At 45.9% G+C, this 26,466-nt stretch overlaps 1 protein-coding gene across 1 annotated transcript in view; it reads left to right on the top strand.

Annotated features, from left to right (window-relative positions):
- Positions 1-26,466, top strand: part of LOC130494075 (copine-5) — a 178,718-nt gene that overhangs the window by 60,610 nt on the left and 91,642 nt on the right. The window contains exons 4-6 of the mRNA XM_056867722.1: positions 3,976-4,079; positions 6,357-6,396; positions 7,582-7,658. Coding sequence (XP_056723700.1) covers positions 3,976-4,079; positions 6,357-6,396; positions 7,582-7,658 — 221 coding nt within the window. The remainder of the gene's footprint in view (positions 1-3,975; positions 4,080-6,356; positions 6,397-7,581; positions 7,659-26,466) is intronic.

Genomic DNA, 26,466 nt, shown 5'->3' with positions numbered 1-26,466 from the left:
TACCTGTTCTCCATGAAAAATGCTACAAGGGTAGATAATAATGACAGAATCCACTTCCCTAGATACGAGGTTGGAGGAGGCACTCAGAGGTAACAACACCTCTCTGAGGGAGAAATTCCTGCATATGCCCCCCCCCCCACATCAACTCATACTGAGACCAGCATGGTGTAGTGGCTAAGAGCGGTGGTTTGGAGCGGTGGACTCTAATCTGGAGAATTGGGTTTGATTCCCCACTCCTCCACAAGACCGGCAGACACTAATCTGGTGAACTGGGTTGGTTTCCCCACTCCTCCATATGAAGCCAGCTGGGTGATCTTGGGCAAGTCATGTTCTCTCAGCCTCACCCACCTCACAGGGTGTCTGTTGTGGGGAGGGGAAGGGAAGGTGATTGTAAGCTGGTTTGATTCTTCCTTAAGTGGTAGAGAAAGTCGGCATATAAAAACCAACTCTTCTTCTACTGGCTCCACAATTTAGAGTGTTGGGGTAGTGGATGGAGTATTGAAATTGGAGCAGGGAATCCTATATTCAGATCCTCACTCAGAGAACGAGTACTCTCATTTTATCCTCACCACAGTTCTGTGGATGTTCACTGAGGGGCCTTGGGCAAATCTCCTCACAGAACTGGGATGAGATAAAATGAGATTACACTTCCCTGAATTCTTGGGAGAAGTGACAGGATAGAAAAGTGTTGAATTAATCCACCCAGTCATTTTGAGTATCTTGTGAGCTCCCTAGTTCAGAGGCATCTGAAATCTAAAAGACTTAATTCCCTCTAAATCATCTTCTGAAGCTTTCACAGTCCTTGTTTGTTTCTCTTGGCACTCTAAGAACACTTTCATTTCATGCCACACAAATGCTGGGAAGGCACCTGAGTCCACATTGCTTGTAGCAAACCTATACAAAAAAACCCACACCTGGTTGAGGGTGTGTGGGATATTTTTCAGAAGTGACAGGATTACACTTGCCAAAAGTGTGTACAAAGGTTCACAATGTGTCTTGCAAGCTGTCTCAACAGAATCTAACACAGAGCATGCTGTTTCTCTCAGTCTCCCCCCGCCCCGCTTGTTCTTTGGATGCTCCAAAGAGATAAAAGAGACCCTTGCTGACAGGGCATCGGGCAAGCACACTGCACGCTAGTAAGCAGAGGCAGAATGTGCTTGAGGAACATGACGAGAAAAGGCCATTTAGGACTAGAATGTGTCTCTTACAGTGTCACCTCTATAAGGTGGAGGGGGCTATACTCTTACCATTCAGTGCACAAGAGTGCTGCCTGAAGGAGCTCCATCTTCTTTTGGGCACTAACCCAAAGAGAAGTTCCTGAAACAGATGCTGTGCAGAGGTTTCGCCATCAGTATCCTTAGGAAGTGCACGGATAATTTTTGGCAAAGTTTTTTTTTCCATTATTGTGACCTTGTAATGATTTGGTGGTGAAGGATGAGGACATCTTCCCTTCAGGCTGAGTCCTGGGAAAACCAGTTTTATCAGACAGCCAGTGGTTACAGTGAGTGAAACCCAGTTATTACCCCTACAAGTTCTACTAGAGCTTGTAAGGTGTTCTGTGACTGTCATAGGCACCTATTGGACCATAACACCAAGAGGTGATTTGGATTGCTTTAGAGATTTTGTACAGACTTGGGATTTTTATGTCTTTAAAAGATGAGCCTTTCCCCACTTTTCCACATAAAAGCTGCTTTCTCATGAAGGATTTGCTCCAATTTTGTGTAAACCAGAGTGACGTTTTTTGGAGCATTTACACAATGTCATCCCAGAGCTGTCTTTCTTTTTATCCACATGGCTGAAATCTTTCCCAACTCTGGTTTGATACAGTCTTTTGAGAAAGATCAAAGGGGATGTGGCATGGAAAGTGCGGAGAAAACAATGGTGTGGATCCTGTATTGCCACTGTAAATGCATTTACGTTCACAGCATTGAAGGAAGAAACACATAATATCATTACTGTGTAGATGCGACCAAACACTGTAGTAACTTTAAAAGCAAAACAATGACAACAACAAAGATTTTCAGGTGGATATAGTAAAGAATACTGGGCTTCATAGTCAGAGGCTGTGGATAACACCCATCCACCCCCGCACCGTTATGGTCAAGGTCCCATGCTGTAAACTTTGAAACAATTTCCGAATTCCTCCTTTTTGTCATCAGAATCCTCCCAGAGCTTTGCTGATACAAAGTGTGCTTTGTCTTCTCCTCAGCCACTTCCATGGATGCCAGTCTTGGGCCAATGATACCTTCATTGTTCTCCTCAGGAGACAAAGTATTGAGAAATTCATTTTCTTGCTATCCATGCACAGGTTTTGCTTTCCTTAGTAGAACTGGAGGATATCCAAGTACTGGTGAATTCAAAATCCCCAGACTCTGCCTTGGCAAGCACTTACTAAAGGGCAATTCAGATCAACCTTTCTTAGTTTCAGAAATATGTTCCATCACACAAGGTAACTGAAGACTCTAGGCACTCTATACACAGGTGATAAGGTTCTCTTTCTGTATTTTGCCTTTCCCCCCTCTGGCTCATGAGGAGCTCTATACCTCACTGAATTACAACAATTTCCTCTATTGTCGAAGGCTTTTGCAGGACAATGATTCAGCTCAACCCAACCCCTTTCTGACTATATATATTACTCTTCCTACACACTTGACACTGAGAGACACTGTCCTTCAGTGTTACTCCTCTGAAGATGCCTGCCACAGCTGCTGGCAAAACATCAGGAAAGAAAATACCAAGACCACGGTTACACAGCCCGGATAACCTACAAGAACCAATTTCCAGAGAGCTGGCTTCATTCCTAACATGGATTCCCTTCTCTATGGCACTGGAAGCACCTCCAACAGAAACAACTCATTGCCATTTGTAATTCTCTTTCTCTCTGTCACACACACACACAGAGAGAGACAGACACAGAGGTACACAGAAGGTCATCATGGTTGTATCATGAGATTAATTTAGCCCCTAAACATATTAATTGGTGGCAAACAGGAAGACTTTGTAAGTCCACCCAGCTATTCTGTAACCCCCTGAGGACTGATGACGTATAATTAACATCTGCTTAATTGATGCACCTAAAGACTTAATCACAGCGTCTTTATGAACTCTCTGTAGACTTGCATTGTGTAAAGGCAGCTGCCTTTGCTACCATCCTTATGATGCAAACAAGAAATTGGCAGTTTCACATACAGTAGATTCCTGTCTTTAGGCTGAATCTTTCATCCTCCCCTTTCCGGTTTTCATTGTTTTGCCCTGCTTCTGTGTTAAAACCATTTTTCTTCCACACCCTCTTTGCTGTCTTGAGAAAGGTCAAATCTATACCTTTCAACTATCTACACATTCCCTGTTTTCTCCATGTGCCTCATTTGCTGCTGTACTTAGTTTCTTCCAAATGACAGAGTATATCCCCTACATGAACTTCCATCCTAAGCAGAGTTGCACCCTTATAAGCCCACTGAATTCAGTGGATGTAGAAGGGAGTAACTCTGCTTAGGATTACTTGCATGCCACTTTGGGCCGTTCACTTTGTCTCAGCCTAACCTACTGCATAGGGTTGATGTAAGGATACAATGGAAGAGGGGGATAACCATATATAACATCCTGGGCTTCTTGGAGGGAGGATAGGATAAAAAATGTAATAGATATATAAGTTGTGGCACATTTACAAAAAGCATGTCCAATAACTGATATATATATATATATTTCCACTGCAGATGTGTTGTAAAAAACGGTTTTAAAAGTTCATTATGTAAAAAGTTCGTAAAAAATGTAAGCTAATTATCCCTCCTTCATCCGGTTTATCACCTGACCAGGGCAGAGTGGGTGCCTAAATCTAATGACTGGATGGAAGAGGTTGAGTAACCCAGTGCATAATTTAAAGAAGCACAAAACCAATCTTGTCAAAGTCATTAAAGTATAAATTTGAGACGGTGTTGGACCCTTGCTACTTCTCACTGGTGTTCCCTCCCTTTGTAGTTTGGCAGGACTGAAGTCATCGACAACACCTTGAACCCCGACTTTGTGCGCAAGTTCATCCTTGATTACTTTTTTGAAGAGAAGCAAAATTTGCGTTTTGATCTGTGAGTGACATAAATTGGGGCATTCTAGAGATTGGGTGGTGGAGAATATCAGTGTAAAGAATGACTATGTACATTGCCCTCTCTGAGATCTGCAAACACATTGAAATTCAGTGGCTGATCGTTTTTTCTCAGAGCTCCAAGAACAGCAGTAATTCCAGTTAATCCCAGCAGTATTGTTTTATCAATCCACGTTTTGTCTGTACTGTTTTGGAATTATTCTGTTCTTTGGCTCTGAAATTGTCTGTTCCGAAACAGCTCCTTATTGCGTACCAGCGTGGTGTAGTGGTTAAGAGCAGTGGTTTGGAGCGGTGGAGTCTGATCTGGAGAACAGGGTTTGATTCCCCACTCCTCCTCATGAACAGTGGAGGCTAATCTGGTGAACTGGATTTGTTTCCCCACTCCTACACACAAAGCCAGCTGGGTGACCTTGGGCAAGTCATGCTCTCTCAGCCTCACCTACCTCACAGGGTGTCTGTCGTGGGGAGGGGAAGGGAAGGTTTATAAGCCGGTTTGATTCTTCCTTAAGTGGTAGAGAAAGTCGGCATATAAAAACCAACTCCTCCTCCTCCTCCTCCTCCTCCTCCTCCTCCTCTTCTTCTTCTTCTTCTTCTTCTTCTTCTTCTTCTTCTCTCTCAATGCCCTCTGCACAAAGGGCCTTGGCGTTATCAAATCCTCTGGTGAATGTGAAGTAGCACTATTGTTTCTCAAAATTCTCCATTCGCCTATGCAAATTTTGCTATTAAACATTCTTTGAATATTCTCAGAATGAACAAATATTCTCTGACTACTTGGTGCCTATATTTGGTACCCAATTAAAATTAATTTCAGTATTTGCGGCCCAAAATTGTGGTACTATTCAACCATATTGATAGCTGATCTGCAGTGATGTAGTTTAGTGCTTTCCGCAGTTTCTGTCTTCAGGAAACAATTTCATCATTGACATAAGAATCAGCATATAGTAGTGGCTAGAGTGTAGGTCTAGGATCTGGGAGACCCATTCAGTTCCCACATTGCTGAAAGGCTTGCTGAGTGACTGTAGGCCACTCTTAGCCTCTCCGCCTAACCTACCTCACAGAGTTGTCTGAAGATAAGGAAGAACCATGTATAGGGTTGCCTGCTCCAGGTTGGGAAATACCTGAAAATTTTGGGGGCGGAGCCTGAGGAGGACGGGGTTTAGGGAGGGGCGGAACTTCAGTGCCATAGAGTCCAATTGCCAACATAGCCATTTTCTCCAGGTGAACTGATCTCTATTGGCTGGAGATCAGTTGTAATAGCGGGAGATCTCCAGCTAATACCTGGAGGTTGGCAACCCTAATCATGTATGCAGCACTGAGCTCTTTAAAAGAAAGGGAAGGGAATAGCAAATACAGAGATGTCAATGAACCTGTATGTGAATGCCATAGAAACTCAGCATGAGGATTGTGGGGTTATAAACTCAGTTCAGTTGGGCCTCCCCTTTCCCAGTGTGGATTGAGATTTTGTACTAAAACACACCCAACATTCCCCTGTGCCTGCCCATTGCAGAGATAGATCAATAATGGCAGACAAGCTACCAATTTGAAGGCCAGCATTTAATATTATTTTGCATGTGACAGTTTTATAGCATTTAATAGATAGCATGGTATTTAGAATCTGCCAGCATTTGATAGGTAACATGCAGTGGTAATAGCAAGTGTCTATTGGCAGTTTATAAATTTCTTATTTAAAGTTTGCTAAAGTCAAAACAATCAAGACATGCCAGAAGCATTCATGTGGAGAGTTTAATGTTTCACAAGGATGATGGAAATTGGAATTTTACTTTGTAACTGAGTGGCAAATGTCATGTATTTTAGGGAATGGGGCAAATTTCAGCATATGTTTCTGTTCTTGTGTGATGAAACAGAGCTGGAGTGTTAAGATGGGTTCAGAAGTAGGATCCCACACCGCAATCAGAATTTTTAAAAATTAAAATCTGTATATCTAAAATGAAGTTTCCTTTATGGTGTCATTGCAGTAGTTTTCTTACTCTCTGTGTTCTAATCCCATCTTCATCTTTGCTTTAAGCAATAGCTGTAGACCAGTGCAGCTCTGATCTCAACAGGTAAACAGCAAGAGCTCATATAGGAAGAGTGGCGGGTTTGTTCTCCTATCTGACACTCTATCTCCTCCTTTGCAGATGTTGTATAGAGGCCAGGTTGCCATCTTCTAACATGCTGCATAGGCTGGACATAGTGACATGGGGAACATGCTAAGATTCTACATGACTAAAATCTAATTTCTACTTTTCTTTCATTCTAGGTATGATGTGGACTCTAAGAGCCCTGATCTGTCAAAACACGTAAGCCAAAAGCACATTCTTTACTGCCCTTCACTTCCAATATACTTTAAGATATGACTCCTTTTTCTTCTCATATTCCATCATTAGTTAAGCCTTGCCACTTTCAATTGTCAAACGCTGCTAATATTCATTGTTTTCTTCTTATTGATTCTGCTCATGCTTTGATTTGTTTTCTTATTTTATTCTGGTTGATTTATCATAATACTCTTTTAGTCAGCCTTTCCTGCTTCTACCTTAAGACTCTTGTTACTGTTTTGCACTCTGCTGCTGCCCACCTAATTTTTCCAGTGTGCCAATAAGGTCATGTTTCTCTACTTTTGATTTCACTTTACTGCTTACTTTTCCTTTCCCCGTTCTATTTAAGAGTCAAGGGGTTTAGGCCAGTTTAACCTGCTTAGGATTGCTCTGCTAGTTATCTTCAGATTTATTCATTCTCTACAGGACTTTCACCTCTGATTTCTCTAAATTTCTTCTCTTTTATCTTTGTACTTTTCTGGTTCTTTGTTGCTTGTTATGCCCGCCCTTCCTGTTTTATGTCTTTGTGCTGTTTTATATTATTGCACCTTCACAATGGGACTCTTTGCCAGCTGATATTTGTGTGATTGATTCTCTTTCTCTTTTTAAAAATCATCTCAATTTATTTCAGCTAGTTTTAGCAAGTTTGGGCCTTCTGCTCGTCCAGTTTATAGCTTATTATTTTAAAAAAATTATAAGCCCACTGGGTAAAATCTACCTTGTAATTTTTTTAGAGTGCCTTACTTGGTTTTAGGCATTTAACTACTATGTATTACTATTACTGTTTGCTAATTCAACAGATAGTTCCCAAGACAACTTAAAGTTTTCCACAAATAACAGATAAAACTTAAAAACAGCAAAATAATCCATATTACAATAAATACACCAATAAGCAGAAGGAACATAAATAATGAGATCATAAATACCTACAATAAAATCAGTAGATGTAAAGGAGATGCTCTACCGCTGAGTCATGGCCCCTCTGAACTATTTGCATTGCACTACAGCTTTGGCTTCAGGGAATTGGGACTGAATGGACAGAATTCTTCTAGAAATAGAATTCTCATAACCATGGAGATACATTGATAATGTCTCACCTCCAATTTCTAGGGAGTCTTAGACAGTGGAAGATGACTATTTCATAATGATCATATTCATTTCCTTCATCAGGATTTCCTGGGTCAGACATTCTGCACCCTGGGCGAGATTGTTGGATCTCCAGGAAGCCGTTTGGAGAAGCCTTTGATGTAAGTGCTCAGTCTGTATATACTCCTGGGGGGGCTTATGCCAGCTGTGATTTCAGCTGTGACGGCTGGCAAGGTCCAGCTCCAGACACCTTGGCTCTGCTTTGCTATGTGTCTGCAATTATGGACTGTATCCTGGTGGAGACTCTTCCTGGGTTTACTGCTTGGCATACAGTTAAGGAGCTAGTAATATGAGCTGGTGCTGCTGTTTCTTCTGCTTTCCATCTCTGATAAGCAGCTGAGGCTTCTTTTCATGACTAACTCAAATTAACCCAAAAACAGAAGAATAAATAGGACATGCATATCTCTACTTCAAAATTATGTCAATTCTATATCAGTTTGCATTCTCCCAAAGAATCCTGGGAATTGTATATTGGTGAGGATACTCAAAACACTCTTTAGGGATCTCCTATATGTGCACAGATAATTACACCTCTCCGGGATCTCTGGGAGAGGAGATGATGGTTAAATCAATTGAATGCCAGTAAGTCCATAGATTCAAGTCTGGATTCTGAACAACAGCAACAGCTGGATTGCTACTTAGCTACAGACTCATAGGTTGGGCCTCCATTTAGTACTGGATCTCTGCTTGCTAGAATGCATGTTGCTGTAGTTGATGCAAGTTATTCCTGAGCCATATTAACATACCTTAGATTTGAGGCACTAGATTACTGAAGTCATTTATGCAGGGGAAATTTGCTTTTAGTTTGCTGCAGTTTTTTGCTCCGAATTCTCAAACATCATAAGAACATAAGAAAGGCCCTTCTGGATCAGACCAAGGCCCATCAAGTCCAGCAGTCTGTTCACACAGTGGCCAACTAGGTGCCTCTAGGAAGCCCACAAACAAGACGACTGCAGCAGCATTATCCTGCCTGTGTTCCACAGCACCCAATATAATAGGCATGCTCCTCTGATACTAGAGAGAATAGGTATGCAGCATTCATCATATGCATGAGGGATTCTCTCCCCCCCACCACCCAGTTCCAGGAGTACCTTGTGATTAATTAGACATCCCCAGTGAATCACGGAGCTTCTGAGTCCCTCCCCATGAAAACGCAGCCTTGTTGAACTTAATTTGGAGGGGGCAGGTCAGCTCTTAAAGGGACTGTGTGTGCTTTTGCTGGGTATTCCTCCCCACCTTTCTTCAACAGCTCCTTGCTGGGAGCTGCCTTCCGATCTTTGCAGCCTCTCTTCGGTGTCTTCCTGCAAATTTCATGAAGGTTTAACTCCCTCTTTTGTGCTTTGCTTTGAGGGAAAGGGTTGGATGGGAGAGACAGACACATGCGAGGGAGAAGCCAAAATGGGCATGGGGAGAGAAACCCGAAGTTAAGAGCTATTCATGGAAATAGAGGGAATTTGCATTGCTCTTGCCTCAAAGCAGTATTGAAATTAATCCTAAAACAGGATCATAGAACTGCGGGGGAAGAACAAGGCCAGAGCGAAGTCACGTCTGAAGGTCGGTAAATCATGAATAATGCAAAAGAAGCCTCTAAGCAGTCCAGCAGGGACTGCAAAGTGAATACCCCTGCATAAGTGGCCTGACAGTTTTTATTCTGCATAATCTTACTAGATTAAGAGAAGCTTTGCTGGAGAATTAGTTGTAGGTCTTTTGGTAAAGAGGAATTTCTGTTTTTCTGTGGGGGGACTGTATTCTGTTTTTCTTGGATAATGACCACATGAATCAGACCACTATACTGAATCATCAGACCTCAGGAGAGCGTTCACTCTCGTCAGGTGTGCGACACTCCCCTCTGTGGTACTTGAAGGCAAATTCAAGAAGATCCCTTTTATAGAAAGAAAGTGCCCATGTCTGCTTCATGAGGTGGAAACGATCGATCATATGCTCCTGCAGTGTATCTTCTATAGGGAGGCTAGAATTAAAGTGATTTACCCTCTGCCAGAAAAACTCTCTGTAGAAATGAACAAAACTAAAGGGGACCACTTGTTAGCAGGCAATAATCCTCAGGTCTCGATCAATGTCGCTAGATACTGCATGTTAATATGTAGGGCTCGGAAATTACAGCTGTAATTTTTAAATTTCTACTTATTTTGTTTTAATAACTGTCATACTCTTTTTTAATGGTGTTCTTGTTGTTTCCAAATTTGCCTTGACTTTCTTGGCAAGGCTGACGATGTCCATTCTTGTATTTTTATAATGCTGGTCATATGACCGTAATAAATGAAATGAATCATCAGACCACTGGTCTTTCAAGGTTGATATTGTCTACTCTGACTGATATCAGTTCTCCATAATCTCAGGTGGAGGTCTTTCACATCACCTCCTACCTGAAAGATGCCGGGAATTGAACCCCAGCTCCTCCCTGATGTAATTTCAATTGTAATTTCAAAATGCCTGTAATGCCCTGCTGCCCTGAAAGGCCTGTTAATAAAAGTTGGTGTTTGTCTTAATACATAATAAGAACTCTTATCTGAATCATGGAAGTGGAATGGGTGTCCACAGACTTTCCCATGAGTTCTCATTGAGATCATTCTACTCCATCTGGTGAAGCTTCAGCAGAATTTTCAGGACATTTTAAGATTCTCTTTGATAATTGGATTCCTAACTTCCCAAATGGACAGAATAAACTAGGTGTTATACTGAATGTGTGCTGCCACTGAAAATGACAGCTGCATGTATTGCTTCTTCCTCTTCATTTATAGCGTCTAACATGACATCATCCCTGACCAGGCTAGCCTGTTCTTGTCAGACCTCAGAAGCTAAGCAGGGTCAGCCCTGGTTAGTATTTGGATGGGCAACCTCCAAGGAACACCAGAGCCGTGGCATGGAGGCAGGCAATGGCAAACCACTTCCAAACGTCTTTTGCCTTGAAAGCCCTATGACAGCGCCGTAAGTCATCTGTGACTAGAAGGCACACACACACACAAAAATGACATCACAGCATTATGCTTTTCCTTGTATTCCCCTTGTATGGAGATGGGGAAATGCACAATATCATAACTGCATAATACAGGACAAGGATTGTTAGATATTGATGGGGGCCTGGGGAGTAAACTCCCAAACATAAAGCTGCTGTTTTTGGTGGCAACCATGCATTTACTGCCATGTTTGTTCGCCCCAGAGTCTCCAATCCTAAACACATTTACTAGGAAATATGTCCCACTGAAATCAGTAAGAGGTATTTCTGAGTAAATAAGGCTAGCATTAAATAATAAATGCCACAATGCAATTGTCTTCCAAAGCATATGCATGCATGTCCATTTGTGCTTCAGAGAAATATAATTGGCTCCTTGAACCTTTTCTTCTGGCTAATATCGTTAATATCATTCCTGCCCTTCACTCCATTTGCTACCTTCTGGATGCATCTGCCTTCTGTTTAATATGTGAGCTGCATTAGCTTGTTGGATTAGAACTGCCAATCTCAGCCAGTTTTCCTTCTAGAAAAAGAAATATTATATATGCTATTTCTTTTCCTGGGAGTTATACTTTTACATATGTTTTTTAATCAAATTTCATCTTATTGTTTTTGGGCCAGTTCTGCAATTTCTCAAAATTACTTTCAGTGCTGATTCAACCAAAGGCATTTGCAGCTACTCCTTGCGTGTATCTGAAAGTTTTAAATTGTGCCATATGTTTCCAAAACCATCTGTGTACTTTTTCCTACATCTGGAACAAGTCAACCCTGCTCTTTCTCTAACTGAATATTCATACAGATTTCTATCCTGTCCAATCTGTTAGGCTCCAAGTAGGAAAGATTCCAAACAAAACTGTAATTCTTTCAAAATAGATAAATATTTTATTGCAATACTCCCCAAATACTTAGAATAAACATTAAAAATATAAAATTATTTAAAAACCTACTCCTTTAGGAAAGCTGCTGTTCATCTTTGGTCTTCTGTACAGTTCCACACTGGGAATGTGCATGAGCAGGCCTGTCATGGAAATATCTTCTTCTAGCTTAAAAGTCCACTGGGGATGCCTAACTTTCTATCGGAGCCATTGTGACAGTTTCCCATCTAAATGGTCACATGGTCTGACGGAGTGGCACCCCTGTCCCTTAGTTCCTTCTTCATCACTGACAGAGTAGGTTCTTCTTCGAGCGTGCTTGTCACTTACTTACCTCAGAGTATTTCTTACTCTTTCTTCGAACTGCAGAGCTTGTCTAATACTCTAATACATTTGTTGGTGGTTTTGAACTTATTCTACTGGGCTCTCTACATGCCTTCTGTGGTATAGAAATTTCTGCTGACCCCCTCCCAAGGTGGCTGGCTGGTACAACTTGTGAATGGCACATAAATGCCTTTTTAAGAAATTTGCCCGATATCTGGCCAGAATGACTCAGATTGACAACCATAGTCTTCGTCTATTTTGTTTGGGTGAAGGCCTCAATGTCAGGGTGTAAGGCTTGCCAACAATTTACACCTAAAGGCCATAGAGACCGGGCATCAAAATTAAAGACTGCCCTTTAGGAGAAGGCATTTATTTGGACTCGCCTGCTAAGTGTCTGTCAGTGACAGACAAAACTCCCAAACTTCCATCTGTGGCCTTGACTATGTCCACCCCACTGGTTCCAAGACCGGAACCACAGCAGGCTCAGACTCAACGTTGCTCTCAGTGGGTTTCGAGGAGCTCATTGGAACCACCAGCAAAAAAGGCTAGCATGAAAACAAAATTCAAGGACCAAATCAAATCAGATCCAAAACATCATTGGACTTGCTCAGTTCCAGCTCTGGAACTGTTGCTTGAACTAAAGGAAACACCCTCGCCACCTCCTAGGATGCCCTCCATCCGATCCTTATCCTCAGATGTGTCTCTTTTGGAGGAAGAAGTGGAACCAGATCCGACTCAACCCCCAGATCTGAGACAATCTCGACTCAACACTGCTACATTGGTTCCATGGCCTTCCAATTTCCCTATGATGCTGTGGCAACCTTATCCCTATTTTATGTCACCAGCATATCTACAGGAATGGGGCGATTACGCCAGGTCAGTTCCAAGACCATATCCGATGCACTCCCACCCTCACTCATGGAGACCCTTGGCTCCAGCAACAGTTGCAGCTCCACAAACATCCTCAGGCATAGAGCATATGTTTGAATCTGATGAGAACATCTCAGACGAGGCCATCGTCAGTTCCAAGGCTAGCTCAGAAGCATCTTCTGACCCTTCCCCTGATGAAAGTGTTGGGGACACTTCCTCAGTATCACCATCAGAGGATCTCAAGCTATATGTAAAACAAATGCTACCTATGGCTCATGCCTTAGAGATAGACATATCAACAACTTCACATCTCCTGAAGGACAAGATCCTGTGTCATTTTTACTCAGATTCTTGGGGGACAGGTAGCTTTCCCAATGCCGGAAGGTTTTCTTCACATGACCACAGAGTCATGGAGCAAACCGGCATCACTCCTAGCAATGTCTCAACATTTAGAAAATTTCTACAAGGTGAAGAAGGAAAATTGTGCCTTCCTTGGTACACCCACCACCGTCATCTCTTGTTATGGAAGAGATGCAACCAAGGGGCAGGCAGAGTAACCATATTGTACCAGTAGACAAGGAAGATAGAAAGTTAGACACCTTAGGAAAGTTTATTCTTCTGCCGCACTTACATAGAATCTCTATCAGGCTATTATGGTCGGCTATCACTTATTTTTATAGGAAAAAATTAATTCCTATTTAGACTCACTTCCAGAGGATAAGAAGTCCCTGGCATGCCTTCTTCAAACCGAGACTATACAGCTATTGAAGCAACAAATCAATGCTAGCTGCCATGCAGTGGATATGTCATTGAGAGCCATGGCTATCTCCATTGTGCTACATTGTCATGCTTGGCTATGCTCAAAAGCCCTATCTCTTGAGACACACTGTAGAGTAGAATACTATGCTTTTCTCTGAGAAAATTGATGATACATTGTCTCAGATAAAGAGAAATCATTAGACCACCAAGTTTCTGGGAGTTACTTCAACTGGTCCCTCCTTTTCCAAGCACACCCTTCCGACAACCATGGCACCCATATCAGAGGGAGCAAAGTGCCTCCCCCCACTGAGTATCCTGTACACAGAGGATTTCAGTCCCAGCAACAATTTGGGAGATGAAAGTCTACTTCCAGGCCTAGGGGTGGTCATCATGGACAAGGGGGGAAAGAGTCCCAAATTCAGAGCAAGACTGCCTTCTGACTAGCTGGGTGTCAACCCCATGAATTGGCACTCTTTATGAACAGGCTAACAATTTTTATTTCAGAATGGCAATCTATAACTAGTGATACTTGGGTGCTCACTATTGTTGAGGAGGGTTTTCCTCCTTACCACTGCCTCAACTGGTCGGTTACGCTGTGGACAACCACTTGCCTCAGATACAGGCCGAGTTGGAAACCCTTCTGACCAAGGGAGCCCTTGAAAAGGTTGCTACTCCAGACTCTCCCCCTGGTTTTTATACTTGCTTCTTTCTTGTACAAAAGAAAGGTGGAGGCAATAGACCAATTTTGGATTTAAGAAGTCTGACACATTTTTATCGGTTTCCAGATTTTGTATGGTTTTGTTAGTGTCAGTTTTACATCTATTAAACAATGTTTTGTGGTTCACAGTGCTTGATTTACAAGATGCTTATTTCCACATCGCTATCCACAGTAATCACAGGAGATTTTTCTGATTTAGATATGCGGGGAAGGTTTTTCAATACACAGTCCTTCCCTTCAGTCTGGCAACTGCTTCACAAGTTTTTATGAAGTGTGTGGCATCCGTAGTCACCTTCCTGAGACTACAGGGCTGCACTATATGTCCGTATTTGGATGACTGGTTAATAGTTGCCTCTTCCAGAGAGCAGTTATTGGAGGAATCTGGCATTGATCATCCACACTTATGAAAGATTGCGCTTGCTTATTAATTGGAAAAAGTCTAAGCTCGAGCCTTCTCCGTCAGTTCAATTCATTGGAGTGCTTTTAGATTCCACATCTGATGAAGGTTTCTTGACTCTTTATGAAAGAGTCGTGTTAAGGCCAAGCCCCCAATTTTTACCTAAAGTGGTATCCAAATTTCACCTCACACAAGAGATCCTTTTACCTGTTTTCTTTCCCACCCCTACTTCTGATGCAAAACAAAAACTCAGTAGTCTAGATGTGAGAAGGGTTTTATTGTTTTATTTGAATAGAACAAAATCTTTTAGGTAAGATAATACATTATTTATTTGTTACTTGGGTCCCTCTAAAGGAAGAGGGCTTCATCACAGATACTTTCATGTTTGATTATGTCTGCAGTAAAGAATTGTTACACTCAAGTGGGCTTGTCCTGTCCTTTGGTGGTACGTGCCCATTCCACTAATGCACAGCTCTTATCAGAGGTGTTTCAATCCTTGGAAGTTCAACAGGCATAATTTCTTCTCTTTTGGAAAACTTGCTTTTTTCACTGGGCCTCCAAGCTCCGACAGTTCAGTTAAGCCAGTTATTATTTTCCTGTTGTTTTGCTGCATTGCATATTCTAACAATCTGTTCTGATTGCTGTTGTTTTTGCTTGGTTAGTCTTTTTGCTTTTGGGATTTATTTTTAGATTTGAATTGTTTTAACTCTGAATAGTTTTATATTTATTGTAAGCCACCTTGACTTGGCTTTATGATTTGGGAGCAGGATTCCCATTTGCCAGTTAATGGTGGTAAATTGCCCACCAATTAATGGTCCTGCCCACTGGCCCTCAGTTGGCTGGCAGGGTGGGGGAAGCAGGCCAGCTGAAGGGGGGCGATCCACTTGCATGCACGGCAGTACACAGTGAAATCATGTCCATTTCGGGTTTACCCTGGAAGTGACGAGGATGCTTTAGCACACCCCTCAAAAAATTCTATGGAAACTAGTATCCCAACATGGGATACTCTCCGAACTCAAACTGAGAAGGCAGTAATAGTGCAGTACATCGATAACACAACTGTATGCTTGTGACTTCCGCTTATTACAAGAAGTATTTCTGCTCATTGCCTGAGAGAACTTCTTCTGAGCCCCAAGAAGGCAGCAGGTGCTAAGACTTGACTTGCAATTGCCAACCATAATTGGAAATGAAGAAATAGACAGTTGGAGAGAGATTCCCTCTTTCTCTTCTGTCTTTTGAGAAGCTGCTTATTAATTCAGGAGCACGACAGGAGGGTAAGTACAAGGAGCAAGGCAGTGTGGAAGAATGAGGGGGGCATTACAGAAACTCACACAGACTTAATTGCTATTGGTAATAATCCAGAGAGCAGCAGGTACTAAGTACCAATCCTGACTGGCTATAAAGACACATAAAGGGAGGTTGATTTCTAATCATTATTTATATCTTGTGGAGCATTCCTAATGGGCAAAACACTTTCCTCATTTGTTTCTACCTCTCTCAGGGAGGGAAGTCATTATTATTTCCATTCTATAGCTAGAGAAAAGCAGCTCAGAAGTAGTGACTTTTCATTCATTCATTGTAATTTATTGTTGTCCTTGACCAGTATTACAAAGTTAAAACATCATTAAAACAACAATAGTTCAATACAACAACAAAAATAGCTGCATGGACATTTGAGCTAGTCAAATGGGTTTAAAACTGTGCATCATCTTTAATATTGTTTCCATGTGTCTTGCATATCCCTAGACAGTATTTAGCTACTTGTCTGGATAACCAGTGGTTTCTATCAGACAACAGATATTCCAGTTTAGCCGCGTTAGATTCATCAAGAGGCCCAATTAACACTGGCTGGAGATATTTTAATCTGGACTCCTTGAGAAGTAGTGACTTCCTAGGGTTGCTAGGCCAAAGCTGACAACTTGAGGAACAATATAATGGTTGTGGTCACACCAGTGTGCTGACATCACTTCCAGTGAAAACTAGAAGTGACGTCACGGGATGCTCTAGGATTCATTAAAAACTGTATGCTAAAACCGTAGAGGGTTTTGTTTTGTTTTTTGCAAATCCTAGAGTATCCCATGACATGAATTCCAGTTTTCACCAGAAGCAAACGTCAGTGCACAGTTGCAGTGCTGGCGTGCACCCTGATTTCCCTCCCCTCCATTTCCTCCCTTCTGTACCTCAGCCATCAGTGGGAATATACCAGGTTGCCTGCTATAGTCCCTGGCAATCCTATGATTTGCTGAAAGCCCTCTGTGTGGGCATGTGGGTCCTCCACTTCCATGACAGGGTGATGGAGAACCATAAACTCCATTTTTTTTTGCAGAACACAACACATGCACAACACAACAGAAATACAAAACTTGCCTATTTACCATTTTGTCTGCCATTTGGATCAATGGAAGCGGAGAACAGAGGACAGGGCCTCATGTATTAGGTTATTTTCTGTTTTGGAAACAGAATATAGAAGTACATGTGTTTTTTCTAAGTTGCCTGTTGTCACTAAGGTTCTCTCAAGGTTAAGAATTATTGCAGTGTTTTGGGTATTTGGGCCAAGCCTCTCTGTAGTATTATTGAAGTTCTATCCAAGGTGCATGAATTCCTAAGGGAAATCTATACTCAATGCATATGCATGTTGCAATTTTTACCATTTTTTGTATAAAAGACCTCACTTCAGCAGAGAATTGACTGCTAAACCCATTGTGATCTCCACTTTCATTCTGAAATACTGGACACCTTTTTAGGACCCAGAATTGAAAGTTTCTTAGTCAACTGAATAAGAAGTGTTTTTCCCTTCTTTCTCCATTAGGGTTGCCAACTTCCAGGTACTAGCTGGAGATCTCCTGCTATTACAACTGATTTCCACCCAATAGAGATCAGTTCCCCTGTAGTAAATGCCACTTTGGCAATTGGTAGAGTTACCAGGTCCCTCTTCTCCATTGGCGGGAGGTTTTAGGGGTGGAGCCTGAGGAGGGCAAAGTTTGGAGAGGGGAGGGACTCCAATGCCATAGAGTCCAATGGCCAAAGCAGCCATTTTTTCCCAAGTGAACTGATCTCTTTTGGCTGGAGATCAGTTGTAATAGCAGGAGATCTTCTGCTATTACCTGGAGGCTGTATTCAAAAAAAGTAATTTCAACTGTAGAAGAAAGTAGTAATCACAAAGCACAGTTGTAGGCTCTAGTTATAATTAGAAGAGTCTATATATCACAATATAGACTCTTTTAATTATAACTAGAGCCTACAACTGTGCTTTGTGATTATTACCTGGAGGCTGGCAACCCTAGCAATTGGACTGTGTGGCACTGAAGTCCCTCCCCTCCCCAAACCCCGCCGTCCTCAGGCTCCACCCCAAAACCTCCTGCCGGTGGTGAAGAGGGACCTGGCAACCCTATTCTCCATCCCAGGCGTCCCATTAGTGTGTCTGCAACTTGTTCCTCTGATGATCATCGTACTGTTTGAAGGACTTATATTTCATGTGAGTCAGAAACGCCTGTACTGAAAAGTCTGGAAATGATATTAAATGGGTGGAATGACCTATTCCCCCAGTCATTGCATCCCATATTATTTTCCAGCCATATTTCAGTTGGGCTGATCTTGAGCTAAGCTGGCCAATACTGCACAATGGAAAGCCTGGATTGGCTTTTGGAATCCAATTGCAATGGCAATGTTTAAAGTGGTTGCAGTCAGGTGCCAAATGCTGAGAGGGGTTTGGTTCAGTGTATTGTCAGCATGGTCAGAGCCAGCGCAGTCCCCTGGTGGCAGGCTGGAAGGCTATGTCCAAAGTCTTTTTCATTACAGGAGTGAATTGCAGACACACCTAACTGAATGGGAAGGATAACACCAGAAATGGCCTACATATCCCCTTCCTTCCTTCCTTCCTTCCTTCCTTCCTTCCTTCCTTCCTTCCTTCCTTCCTTCCTTCCTTCCTTCCTTCCTTCCTTCCTTCCTTCCTTCCTTCCTTCCTATGCAGAATCACTTCGTGCCTGTGTTGGACAGATTGATTGCACAACAACCAACGGAGCTGATGAGCTGTCACGGAGCACACAGCATGCCAGCAACTGTACTGACTTAATAACAAACACAGAGGGGAGTGCGAGATCTGCCCCTACATCAGCACAATCTTCCCTCTGCTTGGATCTCCAGGAGGTGTGAACAGGCTTTTCAAGCACAGCTACAAAGCCCGTGTTTTCGTGCGTGTTCTCCCCCCCAGGGGCCAGGCGAATTGGAGACCAAAGATGCAAGAGCTGCTGACACAGCGCTTTGCCTTTTCATCTTCTAGGCTGTGATTTGGTGCTGATAGTTTGGAGGAGCCGAGGAACAGCCTGCTCCTGGGAGAAAGCAGAGCCTAATTGGCCTCTGTATTTTGAACATCTGTGTTCAGCCTGCAAAACTGGGGAACTGCTTCGGTGAAAATAACAGGGAAACATAGAAAGAGAAACTTGGTATTAATCCACAGCACATCCCCCTTCTCCGGTGGTATATCCAGGAGCAGCTCAAGATATTATGGAATGTGAGGCAGAAAATCCAAATCCAATAATATTCAATTTAAATTTAATTGGGGATGGTTTGATTCTGTATTTTGCATTTAATTCTTATAAGTTTTCATTTGGCAGCTGCAGCATACTTTGAACACATTGGTCTTATTAAGGTCAGCATTGTCTGCTCTGTCAGTGACTATTTTGCACTTAATCTGCATTTATGTTATAGACTGTCTGCATAGTAAAGACACACAGCAATATAAGAGAGACTGGGGCCTTAGTGCTGAGCTTTCACTTATGATGTATCCATATCAGGCTTTCTCCCTGAGGTGAAGGGCATCTTGCAGATAGACGGGTGTTTCCGTTCCTGGTTCATAGATAGGCAGGAAGTACAGAAAGTTCAACCTCACTTCCTGTCCCCTGACCGGAAACACCCCTTCATCTCCACTTTTCTTCCTGCCTCAATTAGGTGCAACCAGTGCCATCTTGTTATTTTTCTACAGGCTTCTAGCCACTCGTTTCCCCCCTTTTTTGCCTTTCGGGCATCCCGGGCGCTCCCACGCCTCGAGGATGTCTTCACAGCCCGGCCCCAGCGCAGATGGGTTCCTCCGGCCGGAGGACCACGTGGCCGGTCTCTTGCCGAAAACCAGGCAGGGGACTGTGGCCGTTCGAGCTCCTGCGGAGGCGGTCGAGCCGGACACCAGCAAGCCGACCAGCAGGGCTCGCGCGGAAGTGGCACAGCCCACTAACAACAGTGACGGCCAGCTTACCACAGCGGCGGTGGAATCTGGCAGTGGCATGGCGGCTTGTGGGCGCCCTGCGGAAGCGGCAACTCCCGGACCCTCCAAACAAACCGGCAAATGGATGCACAAGACGGCGGCAGCCGGGACCAGCTCCTACGCTGACAAGACCGGGGGCAGCAGGCGCAAACGAAAACGCACAAGGATCCGGGAAGGGGGCAGAGTTCCCCCAATCGGCGGTGGCCTGAGTCGGCTCCTTGCGAGGAAACTATCTCAGGCTGCGCCCCCAGCAGGAGCAAGACGCGGCTCCCTCCACATACCTTCAGCAGCTGGGTGAGCTACAGGGGCCCTACCTGTCTGGGGGGGGCAGAGGGCGGAAGGCCTTATGGCCCTTGTGAGGCAGGTTCTCCGGGAGGAGTTCCCCTTTCTGCAGGCAGCCTCCCGCACTCCCCACAGGGGAGGTTCTGAGGCCTCCCAACGTGAGCCCTCCCCAGAGCCAGAGAGTCCCGGGAACGAGAGCCATACCCGCCGCCCCACAGAAGCCTCTCCCCCTGGCCCACCAAGGCTGCGAGGAAGGCCTGGCCCCCTCAGAGTCCTAGCCACGGGGAGAAATCCCCGACTCCTCCGTAGATTCAGACCCGGAGGGAAGGGAGGAGGGGGAGCTCTCCCACGAGGAAGAGACCCAAACCTCCACTGAGCATCACTCCAGGCTCTTTGCCAGCGAGGATTTCCAGCATCTCCTCTCCAAGGCGATCATGGCTCTGGACCTTACTGACAATGAGCCAATCGAAGAGAGCAAGGCCCACTCTCGTCCCAGGGGGCCCCAAGACCTCTTCCCCAGGTCCCAACCACCCACCAAGTCTGTCCCATTCCCTGAATTCTTCGAGGACATACTCAAGCGAGAATGGGAAAAACCAACCTCGCATAAACAGTTGCCAAGGAATGTGAGGGCCTTATACAATGTGCCTTATACAACCTGGCTCCCCACGCCATGGATATGCTCAAGCCCCCACTGGTGGATGCTCCGGTGGGAGCCCTTTACTCCTCGGGGCTCCTATCCGAGGATGGCATGGGCTCACAGGCGGGTTGACCAGACTGCCAAAAAGGCGCATGAGACCCTCACCATGGCCATACAAACCTCCGCCACTGCATCCCTCATCGCCAGAGCAGCCATAGTCTGGGCTAGGAAGCTGGCTACCTTCATCCCCCCCCCGACAACAAGCAGGCGGCCGAGGGCATGAACAGGGTACAAAGGGCAATCACCTTCCTGGCAGACGACACCTTGGACTCCCTGACCCTCAGTGCCAGAGCAGCGGCGGCCAATACAGTCACCAGACGGGTGCTGTGGATACGCCCATGGGCTGCAGACGTTTCCTCCAAGGCCATGCTTCTAGCCTACCCCTGCCAGGGAGGCTGTCTGTTTGGGGACAGGCTGCACCAGATCCTCGTTGAGACGAAGGATAAAAAGAAAGCGCTGCCGCACAACTTCAGGAAGGACAACAGAGGACGACCCTCCTCTTCCTACCCCTCCTTTCGATCCTTTCATTCCCTGCCATGCCCAAGATCCAAGGCTGGACGTCCAGCGTGGCCTAGCAACCGCGGTGCAGCTGGGGGGGGGGGGCAGCAGGCCCAGCAAAGGTTTCCAGGCCTACAGAGGCTACAGGACGGGTCGCTTCAACAAACCAAAAAGACAGTGACTGCGGGCCCGCCTCAGTGGGGGAAAGGCTGAGCCTCTTCAGCTACCAGTGGGCTCAGGCCTGCCCTGACCGCTGGGTGGAGCAGATAATCCGCAGGGGTTATCTGATCGAATTCCGGCTTCTTCCTCCCAACCGGTTCATTCAATCACCAAAGTCGTCCAACCGTGACAAGCACGAGAGGACCTGGACAGCCATCAATCACCTGCTATACATCGCGGCCATCGAAGCCGTACCGATACCAGAGAGATCCTCCGGAGTCTATTCTATCTTCTTCACCGTTCCCAAAAGGAACGGAGACTGGCGAGCCATTCTGGATCTAAAACACGTAAACAGATTCATCCATGCCAAGCGCTTCCGGATGGAGACCCTCTGATCCATCGTGGAGGCACTCCGTCCAGACGACTTCATGTCCTCCATAGACCTGACGGAAGCGTACCTGCACATCCCCATTTGCGGCGACCACCGCCGCTTCCTGCGCTTCAGCTACATGGATCGCCATTTCCAATTCAAGGCGCTCCCCTTTGGCCTATCCTCCGCTCCCAGGGTGTTCACCAAGGTCCTGGTCACCCTGGTAGCCCTGCTCCGGAAGGAGGGGATACACATCTACCCCTATCTAGATGACCTGCTCATCGCCGCTCCATCAAAGCATCGAGCCACCCAACACACCCAGAGAGTCGTGCAGACCCTAGAAAACCACGGCTTTCTCATCAACTTCAACAAGAGCCACACATCACCAACTCGGCGTCTACAACACCTGGGGTAGTCATAGATGCCACTTGCAGCACCCTCTTCCTCCCGAAGGACAAGGCCGACAAAATATCCTCCCGGGCCCAGGGGGCGTTCACCTCGAAAACAACCGGACTGTCCTCGTTGGCCCGCTTGCAGGGTCACATGATAGCATGCATAGATTCTGTCACTTGGGCTCGCTTCCACTCTCGCCCTCTCCAATGGTTCCTCAAGCCATACCAGCAGCACATCCTCAAGAAGAGGAACATTCGCTTGACTCTGCCCCCAGAGGTAAAGCACAGCCTTCGCTGGTGGCTGAACCCCTCTAACCTGCAGAAGGGTCATCAGTATTGGCACCAGACGACCATACAGATCTTCACCGAAGCCAGTCTGGAGGGGTGGGGCGCCATGGTGAACCAACAAATGGCACAGGGCACCTGGACGGAGAAGGAGCGCTCCCTTCACATCAATCAGCTCGAGCTCCAAGCCATCTACCGAGCTCTCCACTCCTTCCAACTGACAATAGCCTCGCACCACATCCTCGTCCGAACGGACAACGTGGCCGCAAAGGCTCACCTAAACAAACAAGGTGGGTCCAGATCATCAACCCTTCACCGGGAAGCCAGCCGGATACTACGGTGGGCAGAGAGACACCTTCGGTCCATCAGGGCAGAACACATCAGGGGAGAGCTGAACACTCAAGCAGACTGGCTGAGCAGGAAAAAGATAGACGAGGGGGAGTGGTCTTCAGCCCCGAGTATTCCACACACTCTCCACTCTCTTTGGCCGGCCGACAGTGGATCTCTTCGCGTCCCTGTCAAACAGTCAGCTACCCCGATTCTTCTTGCGATACTCACAGCCTCAAGCAGAACAGATGGATGCCCTACTGGCCCCCTGGCCACAGGGCCTAGTCTATGCCTTCCCTCCGCTTCCAGTCATTCTGAAAGCCCTGAGGAAGCTGCGACAAAAGAGGCGACGGTCTTGTTCGTGGCTCCAGACTGGCCACGCAGGCCCTGGTACCCCACTCTCCAGGAACTGTCCGTTCAGCCACCGTGGAGGATACCAGTATCCAAGGACCTGCTGCACCAGGGACCAATTCTGCACCCAGATCCAGACTGGTTTTGCTTGACCGTCTGGGTATTGAGAGGCAAAGGCTCCTAGGCCTAGGCTACACCCCTGAAGTGGTCAACACTATGATGGCAGCCAGGCGGCCTACCACCCAGCGCATTTACAACTCCGCATGGAAGGCGTTTGTACGCTGGTGTAGACGGAAGGGAGCCGACCCGCTGGAACCTCCCACGGCCACATTACTGGCCTTCCTGCCAGAGGGGGCGCAACAAGGATTGCGGCCTTCCACCTTGCGTAAGCAACTAGTGGCCATCACCACCGTAGTCCCCCACCTGGGAGACTACGCCACCTCCAGGCACCCGCAAGTCATCACCTTCCTGAAAGGCCTCTCACTGCTCTCGCCTCCAGTCATCCACAGATTTCCAACCTGGTGTCTGCACGGTGTTCTCACTGCACTCACCAGACCGCCCTTCGAGCCTCTTGTCAAAGCACCCTTGCAGGCCCTTCTCAGAAAAACTCTCTTCCTCATGGCCGTGACATCAGCCCGCCGGGTCTCTGAGCTCGCCGCCCTGTCCTCCCGCCCAGGTCTCTGCGTGTTTCACAAGGACAAGGTGATCCTAAGGCCAGATCCCACCTTCATCCCAAAAGTAAATACGGTCTTCCACAGACAGCAAGAGATCCACCTTCCCTCCTTCGCGCCACGCCCGCAACACCCATGGGAACAGGAATGGCACACCCTCGACCTGCGGCAGGCCCTACACATATACATCTCTCTCACCGCACCGTTCCAGCAGTCCGACGCTCTGTTTATCTCGGTAGCCGCTCCCAACAAGCCTCTCCAAGCCTGCCTTCAGCAGGATGCTACGTAAGTGCATTGAAGAAGCATACAGAGTCAGTGACAGGCCTGTCCCGCCTGGCATCACTGCGCACTCAATCCGCAGCACAGCCACCTCGGCGGCCTTCGACAACAGGGCGTCAGTCGAGGAGATCTGCAAGGCAGCCACCTGGTCTTCAGTACCTACCTTCGTGCGTCACTACCGTCTGAACCAGTTTTCCTCGGCGGACGCCGCCTTTGGACATCGGGTGCTCCAGCACATCCTTTCAGCGGACGACACCCACCCTTCGACGGAGTAGCTCTTGGATATCCTGTCTATCTGCAAGATGCCCTTCACCTTAGGGAGAACTGGACCTTGGTTACTTACCGAGAAGGTTCCTTCTCCTCTGAGGTACGAAGGGCATCTTGGCCCCACCCTGGGGCAGAGGCTGGAGCACCCTATGCTTGTCCTGTATTGGTCCTTTATTGGTCATAGTCAGGGAGAGAACCGGCCTCCTCCCACTCGCACACCTATGAGGACACCTGTTCGACAATTTGCACACAGGATACGCGGACCCAAGTTCAGTGTACCTCAGGTAACCTCAGTTTAATCCGCATTAAAGTTACCACAGCCAAGTGTCTGAGAGTTTGGCCGTGTCGTTCTTTTTTACTTAACCTTACAGATTCCTGTCCAGCTCTGGCAGTCTCAAGTGGAGACGAAGGGGCGTTTCTGGTCAGGGGACAGGAAGTGAGGTTGAACTTTCTGTACTTCCTGCCTATCTATGAACCAGGAATGGAAACACCCATCTATCTGCAAGATGCCCTTCGTACCTCAGAGGAGAAGGAACCTTCTCGGTAAGTAACCAAGGTCCCCTTCTCTTGCTCCTTGTTTGGTGTTGTCATACCAGATTCTGAAGATGTTCCTCAAAAATGTGGTTAACTACCTGACACAGGAGAATCCTGCACGGACAGAACACCTTGGTTGCCAACTTGACATGGGGTGTTTGCCGGAGCTCTGCAATCCTTTACTTACAATTGGCCACTGGCTCTAATTGGCTTCTTTCACAGCTGTGATATGTCTCTGCAGCAAAGCTCTGAGACATCTGGGTAGTGGGAATAGCATACAAGGGAGGTTTTCTGACCTTTCTAGAGAGAATTGTGTCTCTTTAGGGCGCTAATTCCAATATCCCTTGCTAGCAAAATAACTACTTTGAAGGCAGCAGACTTCTTAAGCATGGTTGCTAGCTATGTGAATTCATTAAGTTTTTTTCTCTCTCTCTATAATTCACAAGCTGAGTACCCTTTGAGTATTTTTTTAAACTTAAAACTGGCAGTGGGTAGGGAGAAAATGGATCTCTCTCTCACACACACACATGCACACAGCATTCAGTAGAATTTCCTTGCACAGCAGTCCTTGCCACTGGAGACTCAATTTCCGTTGTACAGAGTAATTCTTCACAGTTCACAACTGTGTGGCTCAGGCAAGGGCTGAATGCCTGCCGTGCACAGGAGATGAGTCCCTTTGATCTGAGTGCAAGTGCTTTTCAAGGGGCAAGACCAGCACACCTGAGGCAACTGGACGTAGAATCAGTTCAGTCTTCAATTTAATTCATATGTTAAGGGAAGAAATGCATGGAGTCACGCTCTCTGCTCCCATTTAGACAGCCAGAAGACAGGAGCAGGAGTTCTTTTGGAGGTCAGTACAGCTCGCTGAGGAGCCCCGTGGCGCAGAGTGGTAAGCTGCAGTACTGCAGTCCGAGCTCTGCTCACAACCTGAGTTCGATCCCGACGGAAGTCGATTTCAGGTAGCTGGCTCAAGGTTGACTCAGCCTTCCAACCTTCCGAGGTCGGTTAAATGAGTACCCAGCTTGCTGGGGGTAAAGGGAAGATGACTGGGGAAGGCACTGGCGAACCACCCCATAGACAAAGTCTGCCTAGTAAATGTTGGGATGTGACATCACCCCATGGGTCAGGAATGACCCTGTGCTTGCACAGGGGACTTTTACCTTTACCTACAGCTAGCTGGGGGTGGGGGTGAAACAGAGTAATTGCCACATCCCAAACGAGGAAGCCAGTGTCAGAACTGGTCCACAACCATAGTTTGTTGTCCCAGGATAGAGCAGAAAGAAAATATCTGTTGGGAAGAAGGGAAGTGAGGTTCTTTCTCATGGAAATAGCATCTATGGGTGGGGCAGCTGAACAGAGGGTTCTGAAGCCATTAGGGACCACTAGTTACCAGTAGACATGTGTGTGTTCAGGGAGCAGAAAGCTAAATTAACTTCTTATGTCATTTTTTAAAAACTGGAGTTTGGCTCTTTGATTTCAGCATTACACCTAGTTGTCCTGGGAAATCAGTCCAATAGGCATTTCTATTCATTTTGATATAAAACTCATTTCTGGATGTAACCCCTCCCAGCCTCATAGGGATAAATTTCTCAGGGATTGTACTGGTTACCCAAGGAATCTTCCTGACAA

Source organism: Euleptes europaea, chromosome 2, assembly GCF_029931775.1.
Source record: "Euleptes europaea isolate rEulEur1 chromosome 2, rEulEur1.hap1, whole genome shotgun sequence".
NCBI lineage: Eukaryota > Metazoa > Chordata > Lepidosauria > Squamata > Sphaerodactylidae > Euleptes > Euleptes europaea.
Note: the sequence above shows the minus strand (reverse complement) of the source record. Positions and strands in the feature narration are given on the sequence as shown.